The 18908-nt window shown below is 42.5% G+C and overlaps 1 protein-coding gene across 1 annotated transcript; it reads right to left on the bottom strand.

Moving 5' to 3' along the window:
- Positions 1-1305: 1305 nt before the first annotated feature.
- On the bottom strand, positions 1306-18788 carry fkbp7 (FKBP prolyl isomerase 7). The gene is made up of 4 exons (XM_068035516.1): positions 18473-18788; positions 5269-5420; positions 3041-3168; positions 1306-1713 (listed from the first exon to the last, which is right to left on the bottom strand). The coding sequence occupies exons 1-4, from the start codon at positions 18670-18672 to the stop codon at positions 1552-1554; spliced, it is 642 nt and encodes a 213-aa protein (XP_067891617.1). The 5' UTR covers positions 18673-18788; the 3' UTR covers positions 1306-1551.
- Positions 18789-18908: the final 120 nt, after the last annotated feature.

An 18908-nucleotide genomic window follows, 5' to 3' on the forward strand; every position in this document is an offset into this window, starting at 1 on the left:
CCAGGTCATGGCAGTTGACCCTCTTCCTCCTGGGTCAAGAGGTGAATACATCCTACTTCTGATTGTTTTACTGATTCATTCACCGATATACTGTTGCAAGGATAGGACTCTGCCTCTGGCAATGCAGTAATTTGAGTAATTCTAAAATGTAAACTGCACGTTTGAACAGACCCCCCTGTCCAAACAGGATGGTGGTCTTCAGGAAGTGCTCATCACTAATGAGTAACTGAAACTTGAGTCACATCAACAAGCACTATTGTCTATAAAAGATCAATGAACTAAGCTAATAAATGTAACAATAAGTGACTATTGTTCCAAATCAAAGAAGATACTTCTAAGATATTGAATCGGGGCAGTATGTATAAATTTGCTGGGTAAGTAGGAAAACCAGAATTTGAGTTGGTGTGGACAAAAATTATTGGACTCAGAATCAGATGACCTTTACTTTTGAGCATAAAAGAGGGATTTTAACAGTCAAGTGCAGGAGGAGAAGACACCTTAACTTGTGTGGGTGGATGTAATGCTGGCTGGAGCTCAACATTCTTTTGCTAAAGAAGCTGAACAAGGAGGACAAGACATCTAGCAGTTGATATGTTTGGAACTGTAACTTACTGCCTAAACACTGTAATGTGCTAATCTCTGCTGTGAGACAATAAAAGAGAATTATCACAACCAATTGGTGTCAGGTCCAAATCATTTTCAGTTCTAACATGATTTGCCATGTCCTGAGCTTGCCTATACTGATCCTCCGTCAGGTCACTCGAAAGGTGAACTGTTCTTTGTACCTCGGTATCAGTGACCTCTAGTGGTCTCACCATCACTGTGAGCGCCCCCTCACTCTCTTACTTCATCTGAACCTCCCCTGGCTGGGGGAAGTCTCTTCCAACTACAGGTACAATTATATTTAAAGGGACTACACCCTTACTCAGGGATCAGAGCTGTCATCACCCTGTTGCACTCTTTGAATCTTGTTCTCTTCAGCAGGCAAACCTGAAGGCAGTGTTTTTGATACAAGCTTCAGACGGATTCTGTTTGGAGAGTAACCACATTTCTAATTATATTGAAGGTAGAGCATATGCATTCTTGTTATCTGATTCATGGTGCTCCCTAAATAAAAGGATTGGCTGAATAATATGAAGGATGATTTCATTGTCACAACCAAAGTTTCAATAGCTCTTGTGCCCTTTTACACATTAGCTTGCATTTTCTAACAGCAGTAATTATTCATGCAATTCCAGTAGTTTCAACAAATTATTGATTAATTGCTGATACCCAAAAGTGAAGCATAAAAGAGACTACAGCTGATCATTTCAAAACATTTATTTGAATGGTCATAAAACAATCCAATATTGCTTAAATTCAAACACTGGAGTGATTAAGTTCCACAATCTCTATGAATATCAACCATAACATTAGGCTTAAAAAATAACCTCAAGGTATCAAAAGGTCAGCATTTTGAAGAACACATTTTGTGTTCTGAAAAATAGTGGTATTACAAAAAACACTGCATTTCAGTTAGGTAGAAACTAAGTTATCTTAAGAGCACAAATTCTACAGCTCATCATGCTGAAAAACATTGTACTCTCTGGCAGAAATGTAGCCATCTCCATCATGATCATTTTTTCGGAATATATCAGTGAGGACACGTTCTTTGTAGATAGGATCTTGGTTCCTATTATCTCTCTTAAACTCTTGCTGCAAATATACCTTTAGCTGAAACCAATAAAAGAGCATGCATTTCAAATCTGCACAGAAGGCAAGGCAATTATAGAGATCTTGTAAAAAAAAAACAGAAGACCATTATTCAACTTGATCAAGTTTTTTGATGAAATACCAGAGAGGGTTGGATGAGGCTAGTGTGGCTGATGTTGTGTATATGGATTTTCCAAAGGCGTTTGACGAAGTACCACATAAAATAGACTGGTTAGCAAAATTAAAACCCATGTGATTAAAGGGCCAGTTGCAGTGTGGATATGAAATTGGCTAAGGGATAGAAAACAAACAGTAGTGGACTACAGGGAAATATGCAGTGGTGTCCCAAGAGTCGGATTATGGCCATTGCTCTTTTTGATATATATTAATGACCTGAACTCGAGTATACAGGGTATAATTTGCAGATGATACAAAACTCGGAAAAGTAGTGAACAATGAGGACAGTAACAGACTTCAGGAGGATACAGACTGGTAAAATGGACAGATGAAATTTAATGCAGAGAAGTGTGAAGTGATAACATTTTGGTAGGAAGAATAAGGAGACTTAATGGTACAGTTTTCAAGGGAGTACAGGAATGGATGAACCTGGGGGTGTATACAGAAGGAGACAGGATAAGGTGAGAAAGCTGCTAAAAAGGCATTGGAAACCTTGGGTTTAGAAGAAAGAGAACAAAAGTAAGTAAGTTATGCTAAACCTTTATAAAACCCTGGTTAGACCTCAGCTGGGGTATTGTGTTCATTGCTGGGCACCACACTTTAGGAAGGATGTAAAGGCCTTGGAGAGAGTGCAGAGAGATTTACTAGACTGAAATCAGGCCACAGACTTAAAGGCAATTGGCAAAAGAACCAGAAGTAACATGAAGAAACATTTTTAAAATGACTTGTAGCGATCTGAAATGCACTGCCTTAAAGTTGGTGGAAGCAGATTCAATAATAGCATTCTAAAGATAATTGGATACTTGAAGGGATGAAATTTACAGGGCTATGGGGAAAGAGGAATGTAGTGGGATTAACTGGATAGCTCTACCAAGGAGCTGGAACAGGCACGATGGGCCGAATGATTTTAGTTGAAATTGTCGGTTCTCATCAGGGTGAGAATGCCAATGCTGAGGAATGGAACATTTAATCATTTTTGACATGCAGTAGCAGCACAAAGCATATGCCTGCAGATAAGATGGTCACATTTGCAATGTTATATTTCCTATGTGCATCAGTTTAAAAGTGGCAATGCTTTCCTTTAAGTCACACCACTTTCCTTAGAAGAATAAACTTCAACTTATTTTGAATTTAGCATAACCAACTCTTCACAAGATTTATATTTGCATACCTCTTCATGGGAAAGCTTTCGATCACCATCCAAATCAATTACATTAAAAGATTCCACGCTCCGTGGTCCTCGCCTCACTGCGTAGAGTTCAATTTCAAACATCAGGGTAGAATTGGGGGGTATCTTATCTGCATAGAAAACCAAAAATTAAATTTCACTTTGATGCAAAAGGTACAAGTTTGATTTACAACTGACCTTCCCTTTCCCCCACATCTATCAAGATTTATATTGTTTCTTCCTTCATCCATATAGGCAGGGCACTTGATGCCTTTAATTTCTCAAGGAGAGTCAACGGTATGCTCTAACTCACTGACAAGAACCACATGCCTGATGCTGCAAGGATCTCCTCCTCTGAGATTGTTGTTCAATATAGTAACCCAACAGACACAAGCAATACTGACCCACTGAGGAAATCATATGCTACTTAGGAATGGCATTTGAATTTGGGGGCCAGGGCTCAGCTGTGACCAGTTCTGGACTACCATTTCCATATTAACAACAGACATTCAAATCTTGATTTTCAGTTGCAAATTGAAGTTTTAGCTAAGGCCTTGAATGTAATAAGACTGAAAAGCGGTTTCCTGACTCATGCAGCAACTGTTCTTTTTGATCCCTCATTACAGCTATGTCCTATAACTTCAGTCAATCCTCTTTTTCATCCCAGTGATGTCCTGTTTGGGTAAGCTTTCTCTGCCCATTTTGATCCAGATTCCTACAACTCTAAAGGTATTATACAATATCACCCTCCATTAAGTTCTCCCATTATGACAGTTCTCAAGAAGCTAATAATCCATGACCTGTCATGTGCACAGCCCCAATATTGCAGCAGGACTGTGCCAGAAGGACTGCACATTAGTACTTGGCCTTATGGTGGAGATTTTACAGGACCTTGTAAAAGAGGGAGGTACCACACACCACTTACAAGGCCAGTGGTGTAGAAGGACACAAGGCAAGGGTCTCCCAATAGCATGAGTTCTCACATGTCCATCCTAAAAGGAACCTTTGACATGCCAATCCTTCACAGCTGGTGTGCGCAACAGAAGGCGTACCTACATCCCAAGGACTGCAGCGATTCAAAAAGGCAGCTCACCACCACCTTCTCAAGGGCAATTAGGGATGGGCAATAAATGCAGGCTTAGTCAGCAACGCCTACATCCCACAAATGAATTAAAAAGCAAGTGGGCTGGTCACTTCCATAGGGAAAGTGATGTCTACCAAGGTGTGGGTTATTGCTTAGCTTACCAAAGAAAAGCAAGTTTAACTCTTTCTCTCCCTCCTTTTTTATTATTGGCCCCCTTACATAACCTATTTTAATCTTATTTCTTCAGTTCACTACTCATTTTTGGAAACTTGCTTGTGCTTATTCTAGACTCATTCTTCCAACCACTATTATTTGCTTAAATTCGTAAGTTCTATTGTCATGGAAAGTATTGCTAATGCTCATTTTATCCATCAACCTTATTTTTTATTTAATAGTTCTTCGTACTTTGGCAATGCTGGTAAGGTTTCATATACTGCCAATCCCAAGTTAATGCAACAGTGATAGGCTTTCTTCTTGAACTATACAATCCTTGTAGTGAATATTCATTTATTACTCGGTCAAATGTCTATTATTCTTATTAGTACAGTTAGTAACCCCATTAGCACTTTTGAGTGTACATACCGTGTAGAAATAAATACATGCATTCTACTCTACCAACATCAGAGGCTCATCTTTCTCAGCATACATGATTGCTCATAGATATCAATGGATGGATAAGCTTCCTCAGGAACTGTGTAAAATTTTAAACAGTTAAAAGTGAGGCATCACCGATTAGTCAAGGCAATACAGAAGTTTAAATACGTATTACATATTAAAAAGGTAGTAAACACTAAAGTTAGAAGTGATTATGCATCAAACCTATGCCAAAAACATTCCTAACATTCCATTAATAAATATAAACACAAAACAGCACCAAGCATTATGACATTTTGAAATAATGTTCATGCTTTTGGCTAAAATGTTCCAGATTGTTAAGCAACATGCATCAAACCATTGCTGCTTCACAGATGAAATTCATAGCAATAATGTGCATGCTGTATCTTACACATTAAGTGTTGATCGACAAGGTAAAATGGGACAGCTTTTAATATTTTTTTCATTAGATTAGAGGTTTCAATAGCAAAAATGTAAAAAAAAAACTAGATAGGACAACCTATGCAGATATTAAATTGCATTTAAGTATTACCTCTACCAATTGCTCCATATCCCAGTGAAGGCGGTATAGTTAGCTTTCTTTTTTCTCCTTCACACATGCCAGTCATACCAATGTCTAATCCTTTTATTACTTGTCCGACACCAAGTATAAACCACTTAGGGTGACCTTCATTGTCTGAACGACTGTAGGAGTAAATATGAAATGTTTTTTCAATTAGGTACAGGTTATAAATAAATAAATTGAAATAGCAAAACTACAAATTTTATGAAAATTGTTTTTACAGAAAAGCTGGACCACCTAACCAAAATATGAAAGTAAAATACGAACAATTTTGCCACACAGGTTCCAAGTATGACACCCTTAGGACACAGTGTATTAGGTTATTTCTTCATTTTAATTTGTTGATATACTAAAATGCATTTTAGAAGTTGCTGCTACTCCCTCGTGATCCATAAACTACATGAACTAAGTTAGAATATTACGAGCCACACCTTAAACTTAATAGAACTGCCATTATTTAAAAATAAGTAGAAATTTAATCATTTATACTGGTACTGCTTCTGGTAACAGTGCATCAAGTTGAGCGTGCATCTGTTCCCTGAGCTTTCCTTGCTGATGTGACAAGAAATATCTCAATTAACAGCAGAAATTTTTTATCTGAAAACAAGTATCACTATAAAGAATTCAGAAACTGTTCTCAGTAACTATACAAGGTACAGATGACCTGCAGGCATATCTGAAGAAGGGTCACTGACCTGAAACATTAACTCTGCTTCTCCCTCCAGAGATACTGCCAGACCTGCTGAGTATTTCCAGCATTTCTTGTTTTTATTTCAGATTTCCAGCATCTGTTGTATTTTGCTTTTTTTTTTTAAATGCAAGCATATCTGGTTGTGTTGCTTCTTGTTGCAATAATGCCAAAAAAAACCAAAATCTAGTTTCTCCATTTTTAGCAATATCAAATATTATCGTTCATATCAGAACTTGACCTGCATGATGAAAGCTCTTGCTTGAAAAAAAGGTAACTGAACAACTCAAGCTAATTTATTCAAAATGTAAAATGGTTGATCAGGTGACAAAAGGGAAATTCATTTTAATTCCTTTGTGGGTGAATGATAAAACTTAAGAAAAATATTCAATACATTCCATAACTCACATTAGAGATGGACCTAGTCTCATCATGTCCACCAATAAAAACTGGACTTTCATTGGTTGCAAAATTAGCCATTAGACTGGTTTCAAAGGAGCTGTATTAAAAAAAAAACTTTAAAAGCGATGAACAGAGAGGCAGAAGAAATGTACATAATATATTAACCTGCAAACAGCTAAACAAGTAGAAAAGAGTAAAGTTAAAATAAATAAGCCAGAACAGGAAGGAGAAAGGGATGACATTGATTGCAGATTAAAGTATTCACATTTATCTTCAGTTTACTTTATTAATTTATTTTTATTTATTTATTATTTATTAATTTAGAGATACAGCACTGAAACAGGCCCTATGGCCCACCGAGTCTATGCCGAACAACAACCACCCATTTATACTAACCCTACAGTAATCCCATATTCCCTACCACCTACCTACACTAGGGGCAATTTACAATGGCCAATTTACCTATCAACCTGCAAGTCTTTGGCTGTGGGAAGAAACCGGAGCACCCGGCGAAAACCCACGCGGTCACAGGGAGAAATTGCAAACTCCACACAGGCAGTACCCAGAATCGAACCCGGGTCCCTGGAGCTGTGAGGCCACAATTGTTGCATCCCTCCATTCATTAGCCCACTCTGAAATATATGCCATCCTGTGCGCAACTGGCCTTTGGATGCGATATCGCTATCCTGTGTGTCATGATTGCTCACATTACCACCATCTAATCAGTGATCTATAGTATTCTATTCCTCAGGACCTTCATCACATGAGCATTTGAGGTACAAGGTGCCTTGTTTCCTTCTATCAGTTGCTCAGATTCTGAAATTTTGTAATTAATCCCGGTTAATCGTGAGGAATGAACCTTAACAGTTTGATTGCCATGTTTGATAACTGCTGTTTTACCGTCATGATCTATTATCTTACCAGGGCTTTTCCATTCCCTATGACCCTCTCTTTTATAATACACCAAATCTCCTGAATTAAATTGTCTTGGATGGCCTTATACAATGCCTCAGAGCTCTCTGTGTTTTCTGAGACCTCAGCGTTGATGAAAACCCGTTTCCCAGAATGTAAAGCATTCAAATGTGCAGAAAAACATGGAACTAATTGTAGTAACTTCTGCAGCTGGAGGACTATTGCATAGCACAGAAGGCAATTTAAGATTTTGCCCATAGACCAGTTGATAAGGACTATACCCTCCAACCATTTGAAGCGCATTCTTAGCATGAACCGCCCATGTCAAGGCGGCTGTCAACTTACAGTTTGGTTGGTCAGCTAAGATTTTATGTGGCATTTCATCAATCACTGTATGATTCTTTTCACAAAGCCCATTGACTTTCAGCTACAGTATTCAGGATCATAATATTCATGTTTTCACGTGTCTCTGAACTAGTCATTGGGAAATTCCCCTCCATTATCAGTCCTTGCTAAGTGTTATTGTAGAAAGACTAAATCTGGTTCCCACGTCTATGAAATGTAGAATGCAAATATTTCTTTGTCCCATACCTTTAGATCCATGGCAACTATCTCGTTAAAGTCACGTGCCAATGGAAGACGTGACAGCGCCACTACATTTTTTTCCAGATAAGAACATAAGAAACAGGAGCAGGAGCAGGCCATTCGGCCCCTCAAGCCAGTCGTGTCATTCAATAAGATCATGGTTGATCTGCCCCAGACCTCAACTCTCCTTTCATGCTATTTCCTCATAGCCCTCAACTCCCCGATATTTCAAAAATCTATCTACCTCCTCTTTAAATACTTTGTGATCTAGCCTCCACAACTCTTTGGGGTAGAGAATTCCAGACATTCACTACCCTCTGAGAGAAGAAATTCCTTTGCATCTCAGTTTTAAATGAGTGTCTCCTTATTCTGTAACTATGTCCCCTAGTTCGAGATTCCCTCACTAGTGGAAACATCTTCTCAACATCTACCCTGTCAAGCCCCCTCAGAATCTTTTACGTTTCAATAAGATCACCCCTCATTCTTCTAAACTCTAATGAATAAAGGCCTAACCTGTTTAACCACTCTTGATAAGTCAACCCTTCATTCCAGGAATCAGTCTAGTGAATCTCTTTTGAACTGCCTCCAATGCTTGTATATCCTTTCTTAAATACTGGGACCAAAACTGTACACAATATCCCAGGTACGGCCTCATCAACACCCTGTACAGTTGTAACAAGACTTCCCTATTTTTAAATTCCAACCCCCAGTAATAAAGGCCAAAATTCCATTTGCCTTCTTAATTACTTGCTGCACCTGCATGCTAACTTTTTGTGTTTCATGCACAAGAACACCCAGATCCCTCTGTGCTGCACTTTTTTTTTTTAAAGAGTCTCTCTCCATTTAAATAATAATCTGCCTTTTGACTCTTCCTACCAAAGTGCATGACTTCACACTTTCCTATATTAAACTCCATCTGCCAAGTTTTTGCCCACTCACTCAACCTACCTATATCCCCTTGCAGATTCCTTATGTCCTCATCACAACATGCCCTCCCACCTATTTTTGTATCATCAGCAAATTTGGATATATTAAACTCTGCCCCCTCCTCCAAGCGAATAATATAGATAGTAAATAATTGAGGCCTAGGACTGATCCTTGTGGCACTCCACTCGTTACGTCTTTCCAACCTGAAAAAGACCCATTAATCCCGACTCTCTGTCTTCTGAGTTAACCAATCCTCAGTCCATGCAGTACCGTGAGCTCCTATCTTGTGCAATAATCTTTTATGTGGCACCTTATTGAATGCCTTCTGGAACTCTAAATACACTACATCTACCAGTTCCCCTTTATCAACTCTTCTTGTTATATCCTCAAAGAATGCTAGCAAATTTGTCAAACATGATTTCCCTTTTACAAAACCTTGTTGACTCTGTTTGATTGCGTTAAGCTTCTCTAACTGTCCTGCTATTTCTTCCTTAATAATGGACTCCAGCATTTTCCCAATGACTGATGTTAGGCTGACTGGCCTCCAGTTTCCTGCTTTTTGTCTCCCTCCCTTCTTGAACAGGGGCATCATATTAGCAGTTTTCCAATCCACTGGGACCCTCCTGGAATCCAGTGAGTTCTGGAATATTTTGACCAATGCCTCCACTATCTCTGCAGCCACTTGCTTTAAAACCTTTGGATGTAGGCCATCAGGTCCTGGTGACTTGTCTGCCTTTAGTCCCACTAGTTTGGCAAATACTTTGTCCCTCATGATAGAGACTGTTACAAGATCTTTCCTCCCATTAGCTCCTTGCTTATCTGATATCTGTGGGATGTTTATAGTGTCCACTACCATGAAGATTGATGCAAAATTCTGGTTTTAAATTATTTGCTATTTCCCTATTCCCCGTTATTAATTCTCCAGTCGCATCCTCCAAAGGTCCCACACTCACTTTAGCTATTCTCTTTCTTTTTATATACCCGTAGAAACTCTTGCTGTTTGTTTTTATATTTCTTCCCAATTTACTTTCATAATCAATTTTCTCCCTCTTTATTAGCTTTTTAGTCATCCATTGCTGGTTCCTAAAAATTCCCAATCCTCTGGCCTACCACTAGTTTGCGCCACTTTGTATGCCTTAGTTTTTGATTGGATACTCTCCTTGACTGCCTTTGTTAATCACAGGTGGTTCATCCTTCTCATAGAGTCCTTATTTTTGACCGGGATAAATTTTTGCTGAGCGGTTTGAAATATTTGCTTAAATGTCTGCCACTGCTCATCCATTGACCCGTAGTCTATTTTCCCAGTCCGCTTTAGACAACTCTTTCTTCATACCTCTGTAATTGACCTTGTTTAAGTTGAGGACACTGGTTTGAGACCAGAGTTGCTCACCCTCAAACTGAATTTGAAATTCTACCATATTGTGATTGTTACCCCCTAGAGGATCCTTAACTACAATCTCTCTTATTAATCCTACCTCATTACACATTACTAAATCTAAAATAGCCTGTTCCCTGGTAGGTTCTGCAATGCATTGCTCGAAGTAACAATCCCTGATGCACTCTACAAATTCGTCTCCCATGTTATCTCTGCCAATCTGATTTGTCCAGTCAATATGCAAATTAAAATCACCCATGACAATTGCAGCGCCCTTCTTACACGCCTCCATTATTTCCTGATTTATACTTTGTCCGACAGTGAGGCAACTCTTCGGGAGCCTATAGACGACTCTCACCCGTGACTTCTTCCCCTTGCTATTCCTTATTTCCACCCAAACTGATTCCACATCACTATTGCACCTATAACACTACTCACCACCTTCCTTTATTAACAAACCTACCCCAGCTCCTTTTCCTTTTTGCCTATTTTTCCGGAACATCAAATACCCTTGAATATTGAGTTCCCAGTCTTGGTCACCCTGCAACCACGTCTTTGTAATAGCTATCAAGTCACATTCATCTATTTCTATTTGTGCTGTCAACTCATCTATCTTATTACAAATGCTGCGTGCATTCAGATAAAGAGCCTGAACTTTTAACCATTATTACTCATTCTGGTTCTAATTTCTGCTACGCTCTTCTGCTTGTATTTTCTGCCCCTTCCTGTCACACTTTGATTACTGTTTGCCTCTTCACTACCCTGCACCTCTGCTCTCTCGTTTCTTTTTAATTTTTTTAAGCTTCCCTTAAATTGAACCTTCCCCCCAACTAATTAGTTTAAAGTCCTATATACAACCTTAGTTATACGATTGGCCAGGACACTGGTCCCAGCATGGTTCAAATGAAGCCTGTCCCAACGGAACAGCTCTCTCCTTCCCCAGTACTGGTGCCAGTGCCCGATGAATCGGAACCCATTTCTCCCACACCAATCTTTGACCCATGCATTTACCTCTCCAATCTTATTTACCCTACGCCAATTTGCATGTGGCGCAGGTTGCAATAAATAGATAATTATCTTTGAGGTTCTGCTCTTTAATTTAGCCCCAAGCTGCTTATAGTAGGGTAGGCGGTGGCGTAGTGGTATTATCACTGGACTAGTAACCCAGAGACCCAGGGTATTGATCTGGAGACATGGGTTCGAATCCCACCACAGCAGAAGGTAGAATTTGAAGTTAATTAATAAATCTGGGATTAAAAGCTAGTCTAAGGATGGCCATGAAACCACTGTCGATTGTTGTTAAAACCCATCTGGTTCACTAATGCCCTTAGGGAAGGAAATCTGCTGTCCTTAACCTGGTCCGGCCTACATGTGACTCCAGACCCACAGCAATGTGGTTAACTCTTACATGCCCTCCGAAATGGCCTAGCAAGCCACTCAGTTGTACCTAATCGCTACAAAGTCAATAAAAAGGAATGAAACCGGACGGACCACCCGGCATCAACCTAGGCACCGGAAACGACAACGGCAAACCCAGCCCTGTCGACCCTGCAAAGTCCTCCTTACTAACATCTGGGGGCTTGTGCCAAAGTTGGGAGAGCTGACCCACAGACTAGTCAAGCAACAGCCCGACACAGTCATACTCACGGAATCATACCTTACAGACAATGTCCCAGGCACTGCAATCACTATTCTTGGGTATGTCCTGTCCCACCGGCAGGACAGACCCACCAGAGGTGGCGGGACAGTGGTCTACAAGAGGGAGGGAGGGATTGCCCTGGGAGTCCTCAACATCGACTCTGGACCCCATGAAGTCTCATGGCATCAGGTCAAACATGGGCAAGGTAACCTCCTACTGATTACCACCTACCGCCCTCCCTCAGCTGATGACTCAGTACTCCTCCATGTTGACCACCTCTTGGAGGAAGCACTGAGGGTGGCAAGGGCACAAAATGGACTCTGGGTGGGGGACTTCAATGTCCATCACCAAGAGTGGCTCGGTAGCACCACTACTGACAGAGCTGGCCGAGTACTAAAGGACATAGCTGCTAGACAAGGTCTGCGGCAGGTGGTGGGGAGCCAACACGAGGGGAAAAACATACTTGACCTTGTCCTCACCAATCTGCCTGCCGCAGATGCTTCTGTCCATGACTGTATTGGTAGGAGTGACCCGCCTTCATATTGAGGATACCGTCCATTGTGTTGTGTGGCACGATCACCGTGCTAAATGGGATAGATTTCGAACAGACCTAGCAATGCAAAACTGGGCATCCATGAGGCGCTGTGGGCCATCAGCAGCAGCAGAATTGTACTCAACCACAATCTGTAATCTCATGGCCCGGCATATCCCCCACTCTACCATTACCATCAAGCCAGGAGACCAACCCTGGTTCAATGAAGAGTGCAGGAGGGCATGCCAGAAGCAGCACCAGGCATACCTCAAAATGAGGTGTCAACCTGGTGAAGCTACAACCCAGGACTACTTGCATGCAAAACTGCATAAGCAGCATGTGATAGAGCGAAGCAATCCCATAACCAATGGATCAGATCTAAGCTCTGCAGTCATGCCACATCCAGTCGTGAATGGTGGTGGACAATTAACTAACTGGAGGAGGTGGCTCCACAAATATCCCCATCCTCAATGATGGGCGAGCCCAGCACATCAGTGAGAAAGATAAGGCTGAAGCATTTGCAACAATCTTCAGCCAGAAGTGCCGAGTTGATGATCCATCTCGGCCCCCCTCCTGACATCCCCAGCATCACAGATGCCAGACTTCAGCCAATTCGATTCACTCCGTGTGATATCAAGAAACGGCTGAAGGCACTGGATACTACAAAGGCTATGGGTCCTGACAATATTCCGGCAATAGTACTGAAGACCTGTGCTCCAGAACTTGCTGCGCCCCTAGCCAAGCTCTTCCAGTATAGCTACGACACTGGCATCTACCTGGCAATGTGGAAAATTGCCCAGGTATGTCCTGTCCTGCTTTTTGTGTACAGGACATACCTGGGCAATTACTGCCCCATCAGTCTACTCTCAATCATCAGTAAAGTGATGGAAGGTGTCATCAACAGTGCCATCAAGTAGCACTTGCTTAGCAATAACCTGCTCAGTGACGCTCAGTTTGGGTTCCGCCAGGGCCACTCAGCTCCTGACCTCATTACAGCCTTGGTTCAAACATGGACAAAAGAGCTGAACTCCAGAGGTGAGGTGAGAGTGACTGCCCTTGACATTAAGGCAACATTTGACTGAGTATGGCATCAAGGAGCCCTAGCAAAACTGAAGTCAAAGGGAATCAGGGGGAAAACTCTCTGCTAGTTGGAGTCATACCTAGCGCAAAGGAAGATGGCTGTGGTTGTTGGAGGTCAATCATCTGAGCTCCAGGACATCACTGCAGGAGTTCCTCAGGGTAGTGTCCTATGCCCAACCATCTTCAGCTGCTTCATCAATGACCTTCCTTCAATCATAAGGTCAGAAGTGGGGATGTTTGCTGATGATTGCACAATGTTCAGCACCATTTGTGACTCCTCAAATACTGAAGCAGTCCGTGTAGAAATGCAGCAACACCAGAACAATATCCAGGCTTGGGCTGATAAGTGGCAAGTAACATTTGCGCCACACAAGTGCCAGGCAATGACCATCTCCACCAAGAGAGAATCTAACCATCTCCCCTTGACATTCAATGGCATTACGATTGCTGAATCCCCCACTATCAACATTCTAGGGGCTACCTTTGACCAGAAACTGATCTGGAGTAGCCATATAAATACCGTGGCCACAAGAGCAGGTCAGAGGCTGGGAATCCTGTGGCCAGTAGCTCACCTCCTGATTCCCCAAAGCCTGTCCACCATCTACAAGGCACAAGTCAGGAGTGTGATGGAATACTCTCCACTTGCCTGGATGGGTGCAGCTCCAACAACACTCAAGAAGCTCGACACCATCCAGAACAAAGCAGCCCGCTTGATTGGCACCCCATCCACAAACATTCACTCCCTTTACCACCGATGCACAGTGGCAGCAGTGTGTACCATCTACAAGCTGCACTGCAGCAACGCACCAAGGCTCCTTAGACAGCACCTTCCAAACCCACGACCTCTACCACCTCGAAGGACAAGAGCAGCAGATGCATGGGATCACCATCTGCAAGTTCCCTTCCAAGTCACACACCATCCTGACTTGGAACTATATCGCCGTTCCTTCACTGTCGCCTGGCCAAAATCCTGGAACTCCCTTCCTAACAGCACTGTGGGTGTACCTACCTCACATGGACTGCAGCAGTTCAAGAAGGCAGCTCACCACTACCTTCTCAAGGGCAATTAGGGATGGGCAATAAATGCTGCCATAGCCAGTGATGCCCATATCCCATGAATGAATTAAAAAAAAGTCCCTCAGAAGAACCTCTTTCCTAGTCTTACCTATGTCATTGGTACCTATGTGGACCACGACAATTGGATCCTTCCTTTCCAGCCCAGAAGAGATGTCCTTAACCTTGGCACCAGGTAGGCAACACAGCCTTCGGGACTCCCTGTCTTTGCTGGACAGAACAGTATCTATTCCCCTAACTATGCTACCCCCTATTGCTACTAGATTTCTCTTTTCTCCCCCCCACTTGAATGGCACTCTGATCTACGTGCTGTGGTCAGTTCACTTATCCTCCCTGCAGTCTGTGCTCTTGTCCACACTGGGAGCAAGAACCTCATACCTATTGGATAAGGGCACTGGTTGAGGCTCGTCCAAAGCTAAATTCTGGATCCTCATACCTGCCTCACTCGCAGTCACACCCCCCCTGTCCCTGACCACTGTCCAAATCTGATGCAATTAATCGAAGGGGTGCGACTGTCTCAAGAAACAGTGTCCAGGTAATTCTTGCCCCCCCACCACCCTGATGTATCTCAGTATCCGCAGCTCGAACTCCAGCTCATCAACTCTGAGCCGAAGGTCCTCGAGCAACCAACACTTGCTGCAGATGTGACCACCGTGGATCGCACCAGCGTCCACCAGCTCCCACATACTACAGCTGCAACAGCCATCTCTAATCTATTTAATTAATTAATTTGGATGTTAAATATTTGGATGTTTGATTTAAATTAAAAGTACCTGTTTAAACAATCAATTGTAATTAATACTTCTAGTCCTGCTCTGTGTTTATACTCTTATAATAACACTTACTGTTACGATTGAACACATTTTAATTACCCAGCTCCTAATTTGATCCAATACCCTCCCTGCTGGTCTCATTATATATCCGCCTTAGTTTTTATACTAATGAATTGATCAAGTCTTATTTTATATTTGATTAACTGAGATTAAGTTAAAAGCTTAATGGTAAACTCCCCCCGGCCTGCTTTCTGTTGATTTTGACGTCACTTTTCAATTTGCCTCCGAACCTCCTGCTCCTCTCCTGCTGCTTCTCTCCGAATCTCCGAGGTTCTGGCGCACTTTTTGAACGCTCTCCTCTCCCGCTGCTTCTCTCCTTTTCACGCTTCTCACTAATCTCGTTAGCCTTGTATACTCTTCATCAACACCACCTACATTCTTTAGCAGGGGTTTTAATCTTTGACAAGTAGGATGAGCAAAGACAAGTGCTTTGTTCCCCTCTCTGATTCTTATCACCTGATGTCATTAATACTTCTAAACTCTCTGAAGAGAAACATCAGGTTTTGTTCAAGGATACAATAATGTCCGGAGTGGGTAAACAGCAGCTCCACTGACTTTCCAAAAATGACTGCATTATTACGTTCCATGACAAATTTCATTTGTGCCTTTTTCATAGAAGGTTTATGCAAAGGTATCCTACTAGAGACTACAGCAGTACTGATAAAGTGGCTTACTCCAGCTACTTTACATGGAATTACAACTCTCTTTAGTGACCTCAATGTGTTGTCAGCATCAAATCTAAAGCAAGTAGTACTTTTATACTGCTTAACCTTGTGTCGATCCTCACGAGTGAGTGAATCCAGATAACAATAACAATCTATTTCACATACTGTCAAAGTGCAAGAACTAAGGGTGGCACAGTGGCGCAGTGGTTAGCACCGCAGCCTCACAGCTCCAGGGACCCGGGTTCGATTCCGGGTACTGCCTGTGTGGAGTTTGCAAGTTCTCCCTGTGTCTGCGTGGGTTTTCTCCGGGTGCTCCGGTTTCCTCCCACAAGCCAAAAGACTTGCAGGTTGATAGGTAAATTGGCCATTATAAATTGTCACTAGTATAGGTAGGTGGTAGGGAAATATAGGGACAGGTGGGGATGTTTGGTAGGAATATGGGATTAGTGTAGGAGTAGTATAAATGGGTGGTTGATGTTCGGCACAGACTCGGTGGGCTGAAGGGCCTGTTTCAGTGCTGTATCTCTAATCTAAAAACTATCTAACAGCACAGTTGAACGAATCTGCAGCTAACATATTCAGCACAGGACTAAAACTCCTTGTGACGAGTACAATTCATTCAGATTCATTATTACCTTCATCTTCTGCCTCAGAATTCTGTGTCATGTGTCAATCTGAGGCCCCTGCTTGTCTGCTTTAGGCAGTTCATTGCACAATACTTCGAGTCACACCTGAAGCACCCATTAACTGTTCCTTGGGCATTCCTGGGATTCATTTGCTTATTATTGCTGTTCCAATTCTGTCTTCTGCTGGAACACTCGTCACTTCTCCCCCCTCGGCCATTCACTCCCCGCTTCACCCCCTCACCTACCTTTGGGCCACTCGCTTGCGGCCTTGCTGCTTCCTCCCCGCTCCCTACTGTGATCGTAGCCTTTCTTCCCCGCACGGGGTAAGCGAGAGAGAGAGTGAAGATAGGCAGGGGAGGGAGACTGCGAGTGGGAGGGAGTGGAGAGCAGAGACAGAGCAGAGGGGAAGAAGCAGCGAGGCTGCGGGTGAGTGGCCCACAGGTGGAGAAGTGGCGAGGCGCAGGGCAAGTGGCAAGCAGATGGGCGCAGGTGGCAGCGAAGAGAAAGGCAAAGGCAGAAGGGAGTGGGGCACTGTTGGGGGTGGGATGGAGGCAGCAATTGTAGCCACTGTGGCCATTTGGGTTTCATTTGTTTTCGTGGTACATTAAGCAGCGCCATCTTTACTACTGGCAGCTGCCAAAAACAATGGAGACAGTGATGTTTCAGTGCATGAGGCTGCATGGATTGTGGTCTTTTGTCTGAATTCCAGAAAGCCCGCTGTTGAGGATGAAACTGCAGCCAATCTTTACTCAGTCTTACATTTATTTAGAGTGAAAGGTTATGAACATGTAGTTCCTAACTCAATCCCCCAATCAGTTTCAGTAACTGTCTCCTTATATGAGGTGCTGTTCCTCGAGTTTGTGTTGATGTTCGCTGGAACACTGCAGCAATCCCAGGACAGAGATGTGAGCATGACAGCAGTGGGGGGGGGGGGGTGTTGAAATGGCCAGCAACCGGAAGCTCAGGGTCATGCTTACGGACCTCCGCTCAGACCCCCTGCTCCCATGCTCACATCTGTGTCCTGGGACTGCTGCAGTGTTCCAGCAAACATCAACGCAAGCTTGAGGAACAGCACCTCATTTACCGATTAGGCACGCTACAGCCTGCCGGACTTAACATTGAGTTCAATAATTTCAGAGCATGGCGGGCCCCCCTTTTTTATTTATAGTTATTTTTTCTTTGTTTAGTTCAGTTTGTTTCCACTGTGCCTATCCACTTTTTTTTTAATGTTTGTGCTTTGAGCTAGGACTGTTCATTTTAGTCAATTGCCACCCTCTCTGTACTAACACTTTGTCTTTCAGCACAACATTAACATACCGTTTGCCTTTGTTCCATGACCTTCTGGTCAGTTATTCTCTGTGAACTTGTCCTAGCAACATCTCTTTTGTTATCTCTTGCCCCACCCCCACTTTACTTGCTGAAAACCTTTTACATTTCTAGTATGTCAGTTCTGATGAAGGGTCACTGACCTGAAACGTTAACTCTGCTTCTCTTTCCACAGATGCTGCCAGACCTGCTGCGTTTTGCCAGCATTTTTTGTTTTTGTTTCAGTGTCTCAACTACCTCCTCTTTCATTTCAACTTAGGCAGCGCCTTCTTTCTTGGCAAGTACAGATGCAAAGTACCATTTTCTGTTATTTCAGATTTTCTGCATCCACAGTATTTTGTTTCTAAACTTGAATAGCAACTTGTTGTAGGAAAAGGTACAACACGTAACTAGTAGAAAATTGAATTTATCTCAATATGCATGGTAATTTCTCCATTTCTGCATTTGCGCAAAATACGTTAAATGTCCGGAGAAAGAAGCATCGATAGAAGCGCTCCAAACAAACCTTACCTGCAATAAATCTGCGATCCATCTTTTGCTAGGAAACCATCATAATGTGCATTAAGCGCATCTCCACGTTTGCTCTTCTCATGGCAGTTTTCTGGCCTGTATATAACTTCTATCTTAACTTCTTCTACCTTAGCGTAAATGTGATTAAACACTACAGTGCAAACCAGCGAGTAAAAGAGCAAAGCGCCACATCGGTACATTTTGGATGCAACAATGTGTGATAGATTGCAAACACCAGCAATAACCTGATCTTCTACCTGCTGTTACTATCGGCGCTCCCGGCTCAAGCTCTGTTGCCACGTATCATTATTCCACGTAACTCCGACAATTGTCTCGCGGCTGCAGTCCTATCTGTCATTGGTTACTCTACCTGTCAATCATTAAACCCCGCCCACTCGTTACCGCTCCCGTCGGAGGCTTTGCAGAATCAAGATAT

Source organism: Heterodontus francisci, chromosome 7 (genome assembly GCF_036365525.1).
Source record: "Heterodontus francisci isolate sHetFra1 chromosome 7, sHetFra1.hap1, whole genome shotgun sequence".
In the NCBI taxonomy this organism is placed as follows: domain Eukaryota; kingdom Metazoa; phylum Chordata; class Chondrichthyes; order Heterodontiformes; family Heterodontidae; genus Heterodontus; species Heterodontus francisci.

What these genes read in the sequence shown, in the direction of transcription:
- fkbp7 (XM_068035516.1), bottom strand. Translation starts at nt 18,672, where the DNA reads ATGTACCGATGTGGCGCTTTGCTCTTTTACTCGCTGGTTTGCACTGTA. An exon ending in GGATCGCAGATTTATTGCAG is followed by an intron (nt 5,421 to 18,472) that starts GTAAGGTTTGTT and finishes TTACTCCTACAG; the next exon opens with TCGTTCAGACAATGAAGGTC. An exon ending in ATATGGAGCAATTGGTAGAG is followed by an intron (nt 3,169 to 5,268) that starts GTAATACTTAAA and finishes TTTTCTATGCAG; the next exon opens with ATAAGATACCCCCCAATTCT.